The sequence below is a fragment of the Oncorhynchus kisutch genome, unplaced genomic scaffold (assembly GCF_002021735.2).
Source record: "Oncorhynchus kisutch isolate 150728-3 unplaced genomic scaffold, Okis_V2 Okis03b-Okis08b_hom, whole genome shotgun sequence".
NCBI classification, from domain to species: domain Eukaryota; kingdom Metazoa; phylum Chordata; class Actinopteri; order Salmoniformes; family Salmonidae; genus Oncorhynchus; species Oncorhynchus kisutch.
The window spans coordinates 15,883,344-15,903,979 of NW_022261980.1; the positions used below are offsets into that span (position 1 = coordinate 15,883,344).

At 47.2% G+C, this 20,636-nt stretch overlaps 1 protein-coding gene across 1 annotated transcript; it reads right to left on the bottom strand.

Annotated features, from left to right (window-relative positions):
• Positions 1 to 3,442: 3,442 nt before the first annotated feature.
• On the bottom strand, positions 3,443 to 4,884 carry LOC116359619 (C2 calcium-dependent domain-containing protein 4C-like). Its single transcript, XM_031812616.1, has one exon. The coding sequence runs from the start codon at positions 4,854 to 4,856 to the stop codon at positions 3,453 to 3,455; it is 1,404 nt and encodes a 467-aa protein (XP_031668476.1). The 5' UTR covers positions 4,857 to 4,884; the 3' UTR covers positions 3,443 to 3,452.
• Between the last annotated feature and the right edge of the window lie 15,752 nt (positions 4,885 to 20,636).

Genomic DNA, 20,636 nt, shown 5'->3' on the forward strand with positions numbered 1-20,636 from the left:
CTACTGTATTAATCCAACTACTGTATTAATCCAAATACTGTATTAATCCTGGTGTCAGGTTTGGTGTGCAAACACAGGGGACAAAGATCCTACCCTCCTACCTCGTCCACCATCTCTCAACACTCAGACGACGGGAAGAGTATGACAGGTACGGCTGAAGGCCCTAACAGTCACAATGGTTTCTGCAGGTATTATAGTGACGGTGGGTGTGGACGGTGTTGCCTACCTAGAGACTTACTGCAGTATCCTGAACTTCCTTCATAGCAAACATTGCAGTGCCAACTCAAAACGTCAAGTACTTTCTTCATGTCTGTTTGCCAGGATCAACATGTTGATTGTTATATAGGCCTCCTCTTTCACCAGCTGTATGTGTGACTACATATTTAGATGTCACATTAGAATGTATATCCTACTAGGTAAATACTATCTAGCGTTGCAACTAACTGTGGCTTATCCTGGGCACAGTCTGTTTCTGCTCTCTGAATGGTTATGCCGTTGGCTTGACAATGATAGCGATGGAATGGCAAGAGCACAAAATATCTGCCCAGGCTAGTAAAGTACAGATCTGGGCCCAGGCTAGTAAAGTACAGATCTGGGCCCAGGCTAGTAAAGTACAGATCTGGGCCCAGGCTAGTAAAGTACAGATCTGGGCCCAGGCTAGTAAAGTACAGATCTGGGCCCAGGCTAGTAAAGTATAGATCAGGGACCAGGCTAGTAAAGTCTAGATCAGGGCCCAGGCTAGTAAAGTCTAGATCTGGGCCCAGGCTAGTAAAGTCTAGATCTGGGCCCAGGCTAGTAAAGTCTAGATAAGGGCCCAGCCTAGTAAAGTCTAGATCTGGGCCCAGGCTAGTAAAGTATAGATCTGGGCCCAGGCTAGTAAAGTCTAGATAAGGGCCCAGGCTAGTGAAGTATAGATCAGGGGCCCAGGCTAGTAAAGTCTAGATCAGGGCCCAGGCTAGTAAAGTCTAGATCAGGGCCCAGGGCTAGTAAAGTCTAGATCAGGGCCCAGGCTAGTAAAATATAGATCTGGGCCCAGGCTAGTCAAATATAGATCTGGGCCCAGGCTAGTAAATATAGATCTGGGCCCAGGCTAGTAAAGTCTAGATCTGGGACCAGGCTAGTAAAGTCTAGATCTGGGACCAGGCTAGTAAGTACTGATCTGGGACCAGGCTAGTAAAGTCTAGATCAGGGCCCAGGCTAGTAAAGTATAGATCTGGGACCAGGCTAGTAAAGTATAGCATATGGCTAATAGAAAAGTTTGCCACTTCACTCAAGAGATCCACACTGAGAGAAAGGCATCAACTGGAAACTGGTTGATGCCTTAGTTCCTGACCAGATCATACCATCTTGATTTACCAGTCCGCCCAGTCCTGTATGCATTAATTGTTGGGAAGACAGATTAGTTAGACATTAGACTACACTATGTCCAGCAGGAAACAACTGGGATTAATGCATGTTTGTTTATGTCTGCATGTTGTACCCCCACACCCATATAATAATAGATTACTAATAAATGTAGACTAAACCTGACAAAACAGAAGGTTGTTGGTGTATGACAGCCCATTGATGCAATGCCAGATCAAAGTAAAGCTGTGTGTCCCCACTCAGTGACTTTCTAGACTCACTCCCAAGGCTCCTACAACATCTCGATATCATTACAGGTATGTTTATAAAAACCTGTTTTTCTCGTTAGCATCATATCCCCAAGACTGGTTATAGCTAGTTAGCTAGTTAGCATTAGGGCTTGTTTGTTTGTATTAAAATGCTGATAGCTAACCTAGCCGCATTAGCATTGCTTGCTCTGTATAGGTTAGCGACGCTTTAAAACTGTCATTCCAACCTCTTCTGTGCGTTTCACTTACCTCCCCAAATGCCAATCTTCAACTGGGACTTGTCGAGGTTTTCCACATAGTCTCCGATGAACCTGTTCAGGAGATCACTGACCATAGATTCAAACACCATTGTTGAACTTCGTGGCTAACACTACTACCCTTGTTGATGTGGGTAAATGCCGAGATTATCCCGTGATCTGTGTGAACGCCTTTCCGTAGCACAAGATGACAAGAGCTTAATATGAAAGTGATTCGCTCTGCGATCGACTAGTAACCTAGGTAATCGACTAGTAATCTAGGTAATCGACTAGTAATGCCTGTATACTGTGACAGCCAGTGGTCTCAAATTATGTGATCTTGAATAAACTGTATATGCAAATAACAGAAGTGTGATCATGCAAAAAAAAAAATTTGTGGCCAGAATTAAATCATTGAATGACATTTAAACATGAGGGAATGTAGTCCTTTGTAACATATCGATTAACCATATTTGGTAGTGTCATCTTTGACAAGGTTATTAACCATTTTGTGTTTAGCCTTCTCATCATAGGGCAATGTAATTGTATGTGTATTTGTTAAATAAAAGCTTTTCCAATTCATTAAATGTATATTATAAAATGTAATGCTCTTAAAGATGATTTACTATAGGTTTTAAAGCAGGTCCAATTCATTCTTCTTCTTCTTCTTTAAATACATTTTCCCATTCATGTGGTCATTTATTGCAATGGTTTCAAATGAGGAAAATATTATAATTATTTGTGTGTTGTATGGAGGGGGGGGGGGATACTGTCACTGCACATTCCTCTGCTCAGACATTGCTGACGCCTGACAGATCGTACAACGTCTGGATAGGTATTTACTCATCAGCAAACCACGTCACATGTCCTAGCAATCTGTCAGTCGACGAGACACAGTCGATGACGTAGCAGGCAGCCAGTGGTTGATACGTCAACGTCGTGAGAAAGGTATAAAATAAAATAAGCAACCTCTTCAAAGATCAAACGCCCGCCTAACATTGTATTGTTTCCATTTATGGACCAAATCTAAATCATGAATTACATTTCTAAATCCTTCCTTGTGTCGATGTAGGCTGTTGTGTAGACGATTGCAGCTGTTGAAACAGACCAGTGGAGGCTGCTGAGGGAGGACGGCTCATAAACGTCTGGAACGGAGCAAATGGAATGACACCAAACACATGGAAACCATGGAAACCAAACACTGATTCCGCTCCGCACCACTGATTCCGCTCCAGCCATTACCACGAGCCCGTCCTCCCCAATTAAGGTTCCACCAACCACCGGTGAAATAAACTGTCTCTGAATACAGTCACACTTTAGTAGGACAAGACTCAAAACAACCAGATGTTTTTTTTTTACGTTGATTTAATAAATATGTAGCAGTATAAAAAGTTGTTTAAAATTCTTATATACAATCTGCAGGGTAGCCTAGTGGTTAGAGCGTTGGACTAGAAACTGGAAGGTTGCAAGTTCAATCCCCCGAGCTGACAAGGTACAAATCTGTCATTCTGCCCCTGAACAGGCAGTTAACCCACTGTTCCTAGGCCGTCATTGAAAATAAGAATTTGTTCTTAACTGACTTGACTGGTTAAATAAAAAAATTCTACATTGATAATAAACTTTTCAGCAAAATCTCACAGTCTCCCAAAATATAGTCTCTTTTCATGGAGGACATTTTGTTGACAACTTTGAACCGCAGCGACCGACAGCAGATATCTTCCTGTGAGATACCATAGAAGAAGAAATCCTCGTTGAAGAGGGGGTTCCTGCTCCTCTTAATCACCGCGCTGCGTTGCTTCTGAATCTTCCCCGGTAACAGACAGATACTGATGCTGCAGTTGATGCTCTTAGGATCCACAGCGATAGCATACAGTCCCTCAGCACTGATCAACCTCACTCTGAGTCTCTGGTTGTCTAGGCAGTACTCTGCTGAGAGCCGTAGTGCCCCCTCTCTACCTACAGGAGCTAGACTCTCCTTCATGACCCTCTCTCTGTGGAGGACGAGGTCTATGGGGAAGATGGCAGGGGGAGCCAGGGTGAAGGCACCTGGAAGGGGTTTTACTAATCCAGCATCAGAGGCTCTCCGGATGATATTGGGGCTGTTGTCCGTGGAGCTGCCTTCATCCGTGGACAGAGAGTTGTTTCTGGAGAGCACAGCTTTTCTCATAGTCCGGGACAGCAGTCTGTCGTGGCTCAGGGCTTTGAGCAGGGAGGTCTTGGGAGGCGGCCTGGCCAGGAGAGGGGAGCTGAAGGGGGAAGACTCGGCGGAGGAGGTGGTGTCACTGTCCAGGGTGCTCTGTCTCTGGAGAGCCACCAGCCTGGAGCCTCCCGGAGACAGCCTGCCGGAGGTCAGCTTGGTGAGGCTGAAGGAGGACGACGGGGAGTGGGGTAGAGATGAGGTTCTGGAGGAGTACGTTTTGGAGCGGCCGCGAGGCCCGGGAGAGGCAGCGATCAGGGGGAGGGGGCAGGCGTTGGGGTGGCTGTGGAACAGAGACTCTTTCCTCCGGGTGTGGGGGCTCTCCAGGAGGGTACAGAAACCGTAGCAGGTCTGGGCCTTGGCCAGGTGGGGCAGGGAGAGAGCTGCTTGGCTCTGGGGGTCGGCGTTGGTACTCTCCTCATCACTGAAGCCCTGGTCGTATGGAGTCTCGTCCACGCTCTCTACCTGGATGAGGGTTGGATGAGTGTTGATGAAGGGTTCTCTCACTGCTACCTCCCTCTCCGGGCTGCTGCCCTTCTCAGGTGAAAAGGACACCTTTCCAACAGGGCTAGTTTTACTCCAGTCCACCGTCTTTAGCTCCTGCTGTGGCGAGATCTTTGGTGGGATGCAGAACTCTGGGATTGTATTCGGAGTGATGATGTTAGGACACAGAGAGATCGTTTTCCTTCCTTTCTCCCGAGATGTTCTTTCTCCCAACATGATGTCTGAGATGCGGAGGCTGTACTCCGCTATTGGCAACAGAAGGTTGTTTTTGGCCACTGAAACACGGATCTGTTCAGCAACCCACATTACATGAGCTTTGTCAGGATCACAGCTCTGGAGAAAGAGAAGGAAGAAAATTAACAGTTAGGTCAGATCACAGGCAACTTTCTCAAAACCAAAAAACACACAAGCAACAAAGTCTACAACATTTCAAAACCAATAATTGCAAAGCCAATTCTCCCTCATCATGTAATATATGAATTCAATTCAGTTCCTTATTCAATTCAATGAATTGAAATAATAATACCTGTATCCTGGTCAGGGATAGTTGACTACAAAAGGTTTTTTACTGTAAAGGAAATGACCTAGAATGTAAGAGCACATTCAAGCCTGGTCCTTTGACTCCCTGCGGTTATAGTCACCTGTTGCACTGTCAGTGTCAGTCTACTTATAGAGAGTGTCAGGCTCAGTGTCCCTCCTGTAGTATCTTCCTGTAGGATCCTCCTGTAGGATCCTCCTGTAGGATCCTCCTGTAGTATCCTCCTGTAGTATCCTCCTGTTGTATCCAGTGTGTGTGATGCTATAGGAGACGGCCAAGCAGGTTAAATAGGGCTGTGGATCTGGGCAGCGGTCACTGCTGTTAAGAAGATCCTCCCTCTCTGTCCTGGTCATCCCTTCACAGACAGGCCAGCCCAGCAGGCTGTTCACATGGAAACACACGGCAACCACTCTCTGGTCATCCCTTCACAGACAGGCCAGCCAGGCAGGCTGTTCACATGGAAACACACGGCAACCAATGCCACGATACTGCACCCTGGGGTCAGCACATGGGATATCAGCTGGACCATGAACAGACACACAACAGAAACATGGGAGATACCACAGTCAGACCAGACACACCACAGAGACATCACAGAGACCACAGCCAGACCAGACACACCACAGAGACCACAGCCAGACCAGACACACCACAGAGACATAGGAGAGACCACAGTCAGACCAGACACACCACAGACACCACAGCCAGACCAGACACACCACAGAGACCACAGTCAGACCAGACACACCACAGAGACCACAGCCAGACCAGACACACCACAGAGACCACAGCCAGACCAGACACACCACAGAGACCACAGCCAGACCAGACGCACTACAGAGACCACAGCCAGACCAGACACACCACAGAGACCACAGCCAGACCAGACACACCACAGAGACCACAGCCAGAGCAGACACACCACAGAGACTCCACAGAGACTACAGCCAGACCAGACACACCACAGAGACCACAGCCAGACCAGACACACCACAGAGACATAGGAGAGACCACAGTCAGACCAGACACACCACAGACACCACAGCCAGACCAGACACACCACAGAGACCACAGTCAGACCAGACACACCACAGAGACCACAGCCAGACCAGACACACCACAGATACATAGGAGAGACCACAGCCAGACCAGACACACCACAGAGACATCACAGAGACCACAGTCAGACCAGACACACCACAGAGACATCACAGAGACCACAGCCAGACCAGACACACCACAGAGACCACAGCCAGACCAGACACACCACAGAGACCACAGCCAGACCAGACACACCACAGAGACATAGGAGAGACCACAGCCAGACCAGACACACCACAGAGACCACAGCCAGACCAGACACACCACAGAGACATCACAGAGACCACAGCCAGACCAGACACACCACAGAGACCACAGCCAGACCAGACACACCACAGAGACCACAGCCAGACCAGACACACCACAGAGACATAGGAGAGACCACAGCCAGACCAGACACACCACAGAGACCACAGCCAGACCAGACACACCACAGAGACCACAGCCAGACCAGACACACCACAGAGACATAGGAGAGACCACAGCCAGACCAGACACACCACAGAGACCACAGCCAGACCAGACACACCACAGAGACCACAGCCAGACCAGACACACCACAGAGACCACAGCCAGACCAGACACACCACAGAGACCACAGCCAGACCAGACACACCACAGAGACACCACCGATGATGTTGAGAAAGATCTATCCAGGGGGTGTAAAGTAGAGGTTAAGAAGCACATGAACGTGATACGGATCTGTCCAGGGGGTGTAAAGTAGAGGTTAAGAAGCACATGAACGTGATACGGATCTATCCAGGGGAGTGGGACGGGTGTAAAGTAGAGGTTAAGAACCACATGAACGTGATACGGATCTGTCCAGGGGAGTGGGACGGGTGTACAGTAGAGGTTAAGAAACACATGAACGTGATACGGATCTGTCCAGGGGTTTCCACGGGAACATAATGGGGCTGTTAAATACAGATCCGTAGCCTCGGGACAATAGTTAAAGACTAGATATAGAATGATCTGTTTTGATTTTGACAATTCATTTCTGATGGCAGAATTCTGGACAATATTTCTATCAATGGGCTCATAGACAGCCTCTAGACAGGGGAAAATGTCATAACCCTCATAGTTCCAGAATGGTTGGATAATGGCAGCCATATTGGTCAGGGAGACATCCTTACCAGTCTAATTGTAATAATGAATGGCATTAGATACAGAGGTGATGCATGTCCTGCATTTACTCAAGGAGGAGAATAAAAGTAAGGCATGTGATATATCAGAAACGGTGTAATAGAAATAATGTCCTATAATTATAAATCATTTATACAGTTTTGTTGTTGTTGGTATAAATAGCCTCTATGTTTGTTCTCTTGGAAAGCTGTGAGGGTTACAATATGATCAAATATTCGTACTGGTTGCTTTTATAAGTTGTCTAAGTGCAATAGAACTAGAACCCCCATAGCCACATACCACTTTAGAAGCCCCCCTATCCACATACCACTATAGAACCCCCATAGCCACATACCACTCTAGAACCCCCCATAGCCACATACCACTCTAGAACCCCCCATAGCCACATACCACTCTAGAACCCCCATAGCTACATACCACTTTAGAAGCCCCCCTATCCACATACCACTATATACCCCCATAGCCACATACCACTCTAGAACCCCCATAGCCACATACCACTATAGAACCCCCATATCCACATACCACTATATACCCCCCATAGCCACATACCACTATAGAACCCCCATAGCCACATACCACTATAGAACCCCCATAGCCACATACCACTATAGAACCCCCATAGCCACATACCACTATAGAACCCCCATAGCCACATACCACTATAGAACCCCCATAGCCACATACCACTATAGAACCCCCATAGCCACATACCACTATAGAACCCCCATAGCCACATACCACTATAGAACCCCCATAGCCACATACCACTATAGAACCCCCATAGCCACATACCACTATAGAACCCCCATAGCCACATACCACTCTAGAACCCCCCCTAGCCACATACCACTATAGAACCCCCATAGCCACATACCACTCTAGAACCCCCATAGCTACATACCACTTTAGAAGCCCCCATATCCACATACCACTATATACCCCCCATAGCCACATACCACTATATAAGCCCCCTATCCACATACCACTATATACCCCCCATAGCCACATACCACTATAGAACCCCCATAGCCACATACCACTATAGAACCCCCCCTAGCCACATACCACTTTAGAAGCCCCCCTATCCACATACCACTATATACCCCCCATAGCCACATACCACTCTAGAACCCCCATAGCTACATACCACTATAGAACCCCCATAGCCACATACCACTATAGAACCCCCATAGCCACATACCACTATAGGACCCCCATAGCCACATACCACTATAGAACCCCCATAGCCACATACCACTATAGAACCCCCATAGCCACATACCACTATAGAACCCCCATAGCCACATACCACTATAGAACCCCCATAGCCTCACTAGCCACTTTAACTATGCCACTTTGTTTACATACTCATCTCATATGTATATACTGTACTCGATACCATCTACTGTATCTTGCCTATGCTGCTCTGTACCATCACTCATTCATATATCCTTATGTACATATTCTTTATCCCCTTACACTGTGTATAAGACAGTAGTTTTGGAATTGTTAGTTAGATTACTCATTGGTTATTACTGCATTGTCGGAACTAGAAGCACAAGCATTTCGCTACACTCGCATTAACATCTGCTAACCATGTGTATGTGACAAATAAAATTTGATTTGATTTTGATTTGATTTTATAAGTTGTCTAAGTGCAATCGTCACATTATTTCAGCCGGTGCATGGCTGTGGAATGTCTGCATTCTTTGTAAGGAATGTTGGCATATTGACAGTTAACTTGATAAAGTTAATAGAATCATTCCAACTTAAAACTGGGTCATGGCTAGAAGAGATCCAGCTTTTGTCAAATTAAAGTCAGATTAGTCTTTTTTTGGGATCAGGGTTAGGAGAATTTAGGCTGCAGGTTAGGAGAATTTAGGCTGCAGGTTACGATAATTTAGGCTGCAGGTTAGGAGAATTTAGGCTGCAGGTTAGGAGAATTTAGGCTGCAGGTTAGGAGAATTAACGTATCAGGTTAGGAGAATTTAGGCTGCAGGTTAGGGGAATTTAGGCTGCAGGTTAGGAGAATTTAGGCTGCAGGTTAGGAAAATTAAGGCTGCAGGTTAGGAGAATTAACGTATCAGGTTAGGAGAATTTACGCTGCAGGTTAGGAGAATATAGGCTGCAGGTTAGGATAATTTAGGCTGCAGGTTAGGAGAATATAGGCTGCAGGGTAGGAGAATTTAGGCTGCAGGTTAGGAGAATTTAGGCTGCAGGTTAGGAGAATTTAGGCTGCAGGTTAGGAGAATATAGGCTGCAGGTTAGGATAATTTAGGCTGCAGGTTAGGAGAATTTAGGCTGCAGGTTAGGAGAATTAACGTATCAGGTTAGGATAATGAGGTTAAAGTTAGGAAAAGGGTTAGGGTAAGCTTAAATGCAACAACAACAAAAATCTATTTTTGACGATACTTTGAGAAAAGCTGAATCCCTTCTAGCCATGAGCCTAAAAGTGTCTAACTTATTAGCTAATAAACATACAGATAAGTGTCTAGCTAGCTAGCTAATAAACTGTGCAGATAAGTGTCTAGCTAGCTAGCTAATAAACTGTGCAGATAAGTGTCTAGCTAGCTAGCTAATAAACTGTGCAGATAAGTGTCTAGCTAGCTAGCTAATAAACTGTGCAGATAAGTGTCTAGCTAGCTAGCTAATAAACTGTGCAGATAAGTGTCTAGCTAGCTAGCTAATAAACTGTGCAGATAAGTGTCTAGCTAGCTAGCTAATAAACTGTGCCGATAATCTTAAAATTCATTGTTTGACTAAATATATTATCACAGCATTAGCTGACCATGGTTGACCAACCTCTTAACCAAAATGTCAGAACCTTCTATTTTTTTAACCTTTATTTAACATGGCAAGTCAGTTAAGAACAAATTCTTATTTTCAATGACGGCCTAGGAATAGTGGGTTAACTGGCCTAGGAACAGTGGGTTAACTGGTCTAGGAACAGTGGGTTAACTGGCCTAGGAACAGTGGGGTTAACTGGTCTAGGAACAGTGGGTTAACTGGTCTAGGAACAGTGGGTTAACTGGTCTAGGAACAGTGGGTTAACTGGTCTAGGAACAGTGGGTTAACTGGCCTAGGAACAGTGGGGTTAACTGGTCTAGGAACAGTGGGTTAACTGGTCTAGGAACAGTGGGTTAACTGGTCTAGGAACAGTGGGTTAACTGGTCTAGGAACAGTGGGAACAGTGGGTTAACTGGTCTAGGAACAGTGGGAATAGTGGGTTAACTGGTCTAGGAACAGTGGGTTAACTGGTCTAGGAACAGTGGGTTAACTGACCTAGGAACAGTGGGTTAACTGGTCTAGGAACAGTGGGTTAACTGACCTAAGAACAGTGGGTTAACTGGTCTAGGAACAGTGGGTTAACTGGTCTAGGAACAGTGGGTTGACTGGCCTAGGAACAGTGGGTTAACTGGTCTAGGAACAGTGGGTTAACTGGTCTAGGAACAGTGGGTTAACTGGCCTAGGAACAGTGGGTTAACTGGTCTAGGAACAGTGGGTTAACTGGTCTAGGAACAGTGGGTTAACTGGTCTAGGAACAGTGGGTTAACTGGTCTAGGAACAGTGGGTTAACTGCCTGTTCAGGGGCAGAACGACAGATTTGTACCTTCTCAGCTCGGGGGTTTGAACTTGCATCCTTCCGGTTACTAGTCCAACGCTCTAACCACTAGGCTACCCTGCCGCCCCTCCACTCTAACCACTAGGCTATCCTGCCGCCCCTCACTCTAACCACTAGGCTATCCTGCCGCCCCTCCACTCTAACCACTAGTCTACCTGCCTTCCCCTCCACTCTAACCACTAGGCTACCCTGCCGCCCCTCCACTCTAACCACTAGACTACCTGCCATCCCTCCACTCTAACCACTAGACTACCCTGCCGCCCCTCCACTCTAACCACTAGGCTACCCTGCCGCCCCTCCACTCTAACCACAAGTCTACCCTGCCATCCCTCCACTCTAACCACTAGGCTACCCTGCCGCCCCTCCACTCTAACCACTAGGCTACCCTGCCGCCCCTCCACTCTAACCACTAGACTACCCTGCCGCCCCTCCACTCTAACCACTAGGCTACCCTGCCGCCCCTCCACTCTAACCACTAGAATACCCTGCCGCCCCTCCACTCTAACCACTAGGCTACCCTGCCGCCCCTCCACTCTAACCACTAGGCTACCCTGCCGCCCCTCACTCTAACCACTAGGCTACCCTGCCGCCCCTCCACTCTAACCACTAGACTACCTGCCGCCCCTCCACTCTAACCACTAGACTACCTGCCGCCCCTCCACTCTAACCACTAGTCTACCCTGCCGCCCCTCCACTCTAACCACTAGGCTATCCTGCCGCCCCTCCACTCTAACCACTAGTCTACCCTGCCGCCCCTCCACTCTAACCACTAGTCTACCCTGCCGCCCCTCCACTCTAACCACTAGGCCACCCTGCCGCCCCTCCACTCTAAACACTAGGCTACCCTGCCGCCCCTCCACTCTAACCACTAGGCTACCCTGCCACCCCTCCACTCTAACCACTAGGCTATCCTGCCGCCCCTCTATACTGTCATAAGATAGTTCATGTCCATTCTATGGTTCTAATGCCTAATTCTATGGTTTCAGGGACCCATTTTGGCTCAAGAGCTCTGTGAAGTTATGTATCGCCTGTTTAAGACTATGATTTCTGTCTAGTTCAGGGACCCATTTTGGCTCAAGAGCTCTGTGAAGTTATGTATGGCCTGTTTAAGACTTATTGGAAGGTACAACACAATATAAAGATGGATAAAGGAACCGGATAGATATCCCAAAACAACAGCAGTAACTTTTAAACAACAATCATGACGTTTAATGTACAATTTACCCGGAATTTTACAGACTTCTACCCTCTAGTGGTTACTTCATGAACTTCCTGTCTTGGCACAAAACGTGTACTTCTAATATTGTCCAAGAGATGGCGGTATTTACTTATTTTCTGAGGAAAGGTCCTCTGTAGGGAGGCTTTGATCCTCATTTCTGTCCATGAAGAAGAGGTCCTGTAGACTAGAACATCTCATTATAGATACTATTATAGAGTCACGGAGAGTCACAGTCTAGTGATGCATATAAACTATAAAAACACACACACACACACACAAACACACACACACACACACACACACACACAAACACACTCACACACACACACACATACATACACACATACACACACACACACACATACACACACACACACTCACACTCCTGCTGTCCTGCTGCTGTCCGCTTCAGAAAATAAACAAACCAGAATGACAAACATCAGCGGGTGGCCACAGCGTGTTACCGTACACCTGCTGGGTGTTGGGGTCTGTATCTTCTACTGTCTAGTGTCTGTATGTGGCTAGGGGGGGGGGGGGGGGGCGATCTAAAGTGGTATGTGGCTAGGGGGGTTCTATAGTGGTATGTGGCTAGGGGGGTTCTATAGTGGTATGTGGCTGGGGGGGTTCTATAGTGGTATGTGGCTGGGGGGGTTCTATAGTGGTATGTGGCTGGGGGGGTTCTATAGTGGTATGTGGCTGGGGGGGTTCTATAGTGGTATGTGGCTGGGGGGGTTCTATAGTGGTATGTGGCTGGGGGGGTTCTATAGTGGTATGTAGCTTGGGGGGAGGGTTCTAAAGTGGTATGTGGCTATGGGGGTTCTATAGTGGTATGTAGCTATGGGGGATCTATAGTGGTATGTGGCTATGGGGGGGGGGTTATATAGTGGTATGTGGCTAGGAGGGGTTCTATAGTGGTATGTGGCTGGGGGGGGTTCAATAGTGGTATGTGGCTGGGGGGGGTTCTATAGTAGTATGTGACTATGGGGATTCTATAGTGGTATGTGGATAGGGGGGGTTCTATAGTGGTATGTGGATAGGGGGGTTCCATAGTGGTATGAGGCAGGGGGGGTTATATAGTGGTATGTGGATAGGGGGGTTCCATAGTGGTATGAGGCAGGGGGGTTCCATAGTGGTATGAGGCAGGGGGGGTTATATAGTGGTATGTAGCTGGGGGGTTCTATAGTGGTATGTGGCTGGGGGGGTTCTATAGTGGTATGTGGCTATGGGGGGTTCTATAGTGGTATGTGGCTATGGGGGTTCTATAGTGGTATGTGGCTATGGGGGTTCTATAGTGGTATGTGGCTATGGGGGTTCTATAATGGTATGTGGCTGGGGGGGTTCTATAGTGGTATGTGGCTGGGGGGGTTCTATAGTGGTATGTGGCTGGGGGGGTTCTATAGTGGTATGTGGCTAGGGGGGTTCTATAGTGGTATGTGGCTAGGGGGGGTTCTATTGTAGTATGTGGCTATGGGGGTTCTATCGTGGTATGTGGCTATGGGGGTTCTATAGTGGTATGTGGCTAGGGGGGGTTCTATATTGGTATGTGGCTATGGGGGTTCTATAGTGGTATGTGGCTATGGGGTGTATATAGTGGTATGTGGATAGGGGGGCTTCTAAAGTGGTATGTGGCTATGGGGGTTCTATAGTGGTATGTGGCTAGGGGGGGTTCTATAGTGGTATGTGGCTATGGGGGTTCTATAGAGGTACCACTATTGTTTTCACTATATATTTTACCTCTTGGGGATGTTATTCGAAAACATAATGTTAACTTTCACTGCTATGCGGATGACACACAGCTGTACATTTCAATGAAACATGGTGAAGCCCCAAAATTGCCCTCGCTAGAAGCATGTGTTTCAGACATAAGGAAGTGGATGGCTGCAAACTTTCTACTTTTAAACTCAGACAAAACAGAGATGCTTGTTCTAGGTCCCAAGAAACAAAGAGATCTTCTGTTGAATCTGACAATTAATCTTGATGGTTGTACAGTCGTCTCAAATAAAACTGTGAAGGACCTCGGCGTTACTCTGGACCCTGATCTCTCTTTTGAAGAACATATCAAGACCATTTCAAAGACAGCTTTTTTCCATCTACGTAACATTGCAAAAATCGGAAACTTTCTGTCCAAAAATGATGCAGAAAAATGAATCTATGCTTTTGTCACTTCTAGGTTAGACTACTGCAATGCTCTATTTTCCGGCTACCCGGATAAAGCACTAAATAAACTTCAGTTAGTGCTAAATACGGCTGCTAGAATCCTGACTAGAACCAAAAAATTTGATCATATTAGTCCAGTGCTAGCCTCTCTACACTGGCTTCCTGTCAAAGCAAGGGCTGATTTCAAGGTTTTACTGCTAACCTACAAAGCATTACATGGGCTTGCTCCTACCTATCTCTCTGATTTGGTCCTGCCGTACATACCTACACGTATGCTACGGTCACAAGACGCAGGCCTCCTAATTGTCCCTAGAATTTCTAAGCAAACAGCTGGAGGCAGGGCTTTCTCCTATAGAGCTCCATTTTTATGGAACGGTCTGCCTACCCATGTCAGAGACGCAAACTCGGTCTCAACCTTTAAGTCTTTATTGAAGACTCATCTCTTCAATAGGTCCTATGATTGAGTGTAGTCTGGCCAGGAGTGGGAAGGTGAACGGAAAGGCTCTGGAGCAACGAACCGCCCTTGCTGTCTCTGCCTGGCCGGTTCCCCTCTTTCCACTGGGATTCTCTGCCTCTAACCCTATTACAGGGGCTGAGTCACTGGCTTACTGGGGCTCTCTCATGCCGTCCCTGGAGGGGGTGCGTCACCTGAGTGGGTTGATTCACTGTTGTGGTCATCCTGTCTGGGTTGGCGCCCCCCCTTGGGTTGTGCCATGGCGGAGATCTTTGTGGGCTATACTCGGCCTTGTCTCAGGATGGTAAGTTGGTGGTTGAAGATATCCCTCTAGTGGTGTGGGGGCTGTGCTTTGGCAGAGTGGGTGGGGTTATATCCTTCCTGTTTGGCCCTGTCCGGGGGTGTCCTCGGATGGGGCCACAGTGTCTCCTGACCCCTCCTGTCTCAGCCTCCAGTATTTATGCTGCAGTAGTTTATGTGTCGGGGGGCTAGGGTCAGTTTGTTATATCTGGAGTACCTCTCCTTTCCTATTCGGTGTCCTGTGTGAATCTAAGTGTGCGTTCTCTAATTCTCTCTTTCTGTCTTTCTCTCTCTTTCTCGGAGGACCTGAGCCCTAGGACCATGCCCCAGGACTACCTGACATGATGACTCCTTGCTGTCCCCAGTCCACCTGACCGTGCTGCTGCTCCAGTTTCAACTGTTCTGCCTTATTATTATACGACCATGCTGGTCATTTATGAACATTTGAACATCTTGGCCATGTTCTGTTATAATCTCCACCCGGCACAGCCAGAAGAGGACTGGCCACCCCACATAGCCTGGTTCCTCTCTAGGTTTCTTCCTAGGTTTTGGCCTTTCTAGGGAGTTTTTCCTAGCCACCGTGCTTCTACACCTGCATTGCTTGCTGTTTGGGGTTTTAGGCTGGGTTTCTGTACAGCACTTTGAGATATCAGCTGATGTACGAAGGGCTGTATAAATACATTTGATTTCATTTGATTTGATGTGGCTAGGGGGGGGTTCTATAGTGGTATGTGGCTAGGGGGGGTTCTATAGTGGTATGTGGCTAGGGGGGGTTCTATAGCTGTATGTGGCTAGGGTGGGTTCTATAGTGGTATGTGGCTGGGGGGGCGGGGTTCTATAGTGGTATGTTTCTAGGGGGGGGGGTTCTATAGTGGTATGTGGTTAGGGGGGAGGGTTCTACAGTGGTCTGTGGCTATGGGGGTTCTATAGTAATATGTGGATGGTGGGGTTTTATAGTGGTTTCTGGTTAGGGGGGTTCAATAGTGGTACGTATATAACCAGAACTCTGGTTATAACCAGCTGTATATAATCATAACTCTGGGGATAACCAGCTGTATATAACCAGAACTCTGGGGATAACCAGCTGTATATAACCAGAACTCTGGGGATAACCAGCTGTATATAACCATAACTCTGGTTATAACCAGCTGTATATAATCATAACTCTGGTTATAACCAGCTGTATATAACCAGAACTCTGGGGATAACCAGCTATATATAACCAGAACTCTGGTTATAACCAGCTGTATATAATCATAACTCTGGTTATAACCAGCTGTATATAACCAGAACTCTGGGGATAACCAGCTGTATATAACCAGAACTCTGGGGATAACCAGCTATATATAACCAGAACTCTGGGGATAACCAGCTGTATATAACCAGAACTCTGGGGATAACCAGCTATATATAACCAGAACTCTGGGGATAACCAGCTATATATAACCAGAACTCTGGGGATAACCAGCTGTATATAACCAGAACTCTGGGGATAACCAGCTATATATAACCAGAACTCTGGGGATAACCAGCTATATATAACCAGAACTCTGGGGATAACCAGCTATATATAACCAGAACTCTGGGGATAACCAGCTGTATATAACCAGAACTCTGGGGATAACCAGCTATATATAACCAGAACTCTGGGGATAACCAGCTATATATAACCAGAACTCTGGGGATAACCAGCTATATATAACCAGAACTCTGGGGATAACCAGCTATATATAACCAGAACTCTGGGGATAACCAGCTATATATAACCAGAACTCTGGTTATAACCAGTTCGTATATAACCAGAACTCTGGGGATAACCAGCTATATATAACCAGAACTCTGGGGATAACCAGCTATATATAACCAGAACTCTGGGGATAACCAGCTATATATAACCAGAACTCTGGGGATAACCAGCTATATATAACCAGAACTCTGGGGATAACCAGCTATATATAACCAGAACTCTGGGGATAACCAGCTATATATAACCAGAACTCTGGTTATAACCAGTTCGTATATAACCAGAACTCTGGTGAAAACCAGCCCGTATATAACCAGAACTACTACCGTCAGGGCCCGGTCCAAATAACTACCTCTCCCCTATATAGGTCACTACTACCGTCAGGGCCCGGTCCAGATAACTACCTCTCCCCTATATAGTCCACTACTACCGTCAGGGCCCGGTCCAGATAACTACTTCTTCCCTATATAGTCCACTACTACCGTCAGGGCCCGGTCCAGATAACTACCTCTCCCCTATATAGTCCACTACTACCGTCAGGGCCCGGTCCAAATAACTACCTCTTCCCTATATAGTTCACTACTACCGTCAGGGTCCGGTCCAAATAACTACCTCTCCCCTATATAGGTCACTACTACCGTCAGGGCCCGGTCCAGATAACTACCTCTCCCCTATATAGTCCACTACTACCGTCAGGGCCCGGTCCAGATAACTACTTCTTCCCTATATAGTCCACTACTACCGTCAGGGCCCGGTCCAGATAACTACCTCTCCCCTATATAGTCCACTACTACCGTCAGGGCCCGGTTCAAATAACTACCTCTTCCCTATATAGTTCACTACTACCGTCAGGGTCCGGTCCAAATAACTACCTCTCCCCTATATAGTCCACTACTACCATCAGGGCCCGGTCCAAATAACTCCACTGACTTGGGAATCGAGTTCCATCTGAGACATAACTCTGTTCTCTAATCTCAAAGATACCCTGGTGATGTCAGAGCAATTATCCAATCACGATCCTGAACCCCCCCCCCATGATCCAACAATCACCGTGACGACCTCTGCTAAGTGAGGAGACGTCCAGTAGCGCGTGTCAGCGTCATTAGAAGTGTATTCCGGGGTGGAGTTAAATGTAAGGAGGATAGCAGAGAAAGGCCCACTTTGTGATGATTAAAAAACTAAGGTTTGAGGTGTTATAAAACGGAGGGATTCACAGGCGGAGCTTGGGGAAAGGACTGACTGACAGTCCATGAGGTCAGCATGATAGTTTTAACCATATTTTGAAACTACACAAAGAGCTGTAAAAGAAAAAACCCAGAGTGGATCTTTGAGCTGTAGATGATGTCAAATCTAAAGAAGCAGGTCCCGTTATGGGGCGGTTGTCGTAAAACCTCTTATCAGATCAACGTCATCTGAGGAGACGGGGGAACTCCGGGGACAACAGTGTCAACTGTTAAAAAAAAACGAATGAACAGGATTGTAGTGTTCCCACAGGTTGATATGAAGATACCTAAAACTGATAAGTGTCTCTGACCATTACTTTACTGACGCTCCACAAGGACAAGAAAGGAACATGACATGTCTTTGTGAAGCAAAGTCGTGGGCTAGAGTTGGAGTTGTAGAGCATCATCTCTCCTCCTCTCTCTCCTCTCTCCTCTCTCTCCTCCTCTCTCCTCCTCTCTCCTCCTGGTAAAGGTGGGGGCTGGAGTTGGAGTTGTAGAGCATCATCTCTTCTCCTCTCTCTCCTCTCTCCTCTCTCTCCTCCTCTCTCCTCCTCTCTCCTCCTGGTAAAGGTGGGGGCTGGAGTTGGAGTTGTAGAGCATCATCTCTCCTCCTCTCTCTCCTCTCTACACCCCTCTCCTCTCTCTCCTCCTCTCTCCTCCTCTCTCCTCCTGGTAAAGGTGGGGGCTGGAGTTGGAGTTGTAGAGCATCATCTCTCCTCCTCTCTCTCCTCTCTACACCCCTCTCCTCCTCTCTCCTCCTCTCTCCTCCTCTCTCCTCCTGGTAACGGTGGGGGCTGGAGTTGGAGTTGTAGAGCATCATCTCTCCTCCTCTCTTTCCTCTCTACACCCCTCTCCTCTCTCCTCCTCTCTCCTCCTCTCTCCTCCTGGTAAAGGTGGGGGCTGGAGTTGGAGTTGTAGAGCATCATCTCTCCTCCTCTCTCTCCTCTCTACACCCCTCTCCTCTCTCTCCTCCTCTCTCCTCCTCTCTCCTCCTAGTAAAGCTGGGGGCTGGATTTGGAGTTGTAGAGCATCGAGGAGAGCAGTATCAGTCATCCTTTAAGAGACTGGAGAGTGAGACAGCCAGACATCAGGAATAACCAGCACACCCCTCTCTTCTCTACTCCTCTCTCCTCCTCTCTCCTCCTCTCTACACCCCTTTCTCCTCCCCTCTCCTCCTCTTCTCCTCTCTACACCCCTCTCTCCTCTCTACTCCTCTCTACACCCCTTTCTCCTCCCCTCTCTCCTCTCTACACCCCTCTCCTCATCTATACACCCCTCTCTCCTCCCCTCTCCTCTCTCCTCCTCTCTCCTCCTCTCTACACTCCTCTCTCCTCTACTCTCTCCTCCTCTCTACATCCCTCTCCCTACTCCAATCACCTCCTCTCCCTTCTTCTCTCTCCTCCTCTCTACACCCCTTTCTCCTCAACTCTCTCCTCTCTACATCCCTATCTCTACTCCAATCTCCTCCCCTCCCTTCTTCTCTCACCTCCTCTCTACCCCTTTTCTCTCTCCTCCTGGTAAAGGTCCACTTGGATAACAAGCTATATATATACCTTGAGATGGAAACTCTGTCCCCGTAATGGAGTCTGTTTCATCAGTGTCCCTCTATATATATACCTGGAGATGGAAACTCTGTCCCCCTAATGGAGTCTGTTTTATCAGTGTCCCTCTATATATATATACCTGGAGATGGAAACTCTGTCCCCGTAATGGAGTCTGTTTCATCAGTGTTCCACTATATATATATATATACCTGGAGATGGAAACTCTGTCCCCCTAATGGAGTCTGTTTCATCAGTGTCCCTCTATATATATACCTGGAGATGGAAACTCTGTCCCCGTAATGGAGTCTCAGGAGCAACTGGTTTGAAGTGTCTCCAAGGCAGCAGGTGATTGAGTCTTGCATTCCTGGGATTGAGCCACATGCTAACTGCCAGTCGCAGCTGGAGGCTGCCGATGAAGGTAATTATTTCCTCATTTGCTCCCTGGATTGAAACGAGCGAACGTTATCAACACAGCGGTCCGCTATCTATAGTCGGGCGGTTGTGTTCACCGTGGCGCCGCCGATGGATTATACACGCGGGAATACAGATGGATGTATGGACACAGACGTGTGTGTGTGTAGAAAGAAAGATCCCTCTAAACCCATTTAGCTCTCAAAGTGTCACACCCTGACCATAGTTTGCTTTGTATGTTTCTATGTTTTGATTGGTCAGGGTGTGATCTGAGTGGGCATTCTATGTTGGATGTCTTGTTTGTCTATTTCTATGTCTGGCCTGATATGGTTCTCAATCAGAGGCAGGTGTTAGTCATTGTCTCTGATTGGGAACCATATTTAGGTAGCCTGGGTTTCACTGTGTGTTTGTGGATGATTGTTCCTGTCTCTGTGTTTTGCACCAGACAGGGCTGTTTTTGGTTTTCCACGTTTATTGTTTTGTAGTGTTCGTGTTTATCTGTTTTCATTAAACATGAATCAATATAACCACGCTGCGTTTTGGTCCGCCTCTACTTCACCTAATGAAAACCGTGACACAAAGCTCTGAAAGCCATTACCCAACAGGGGGTCCTTTCCCAGGGAATTG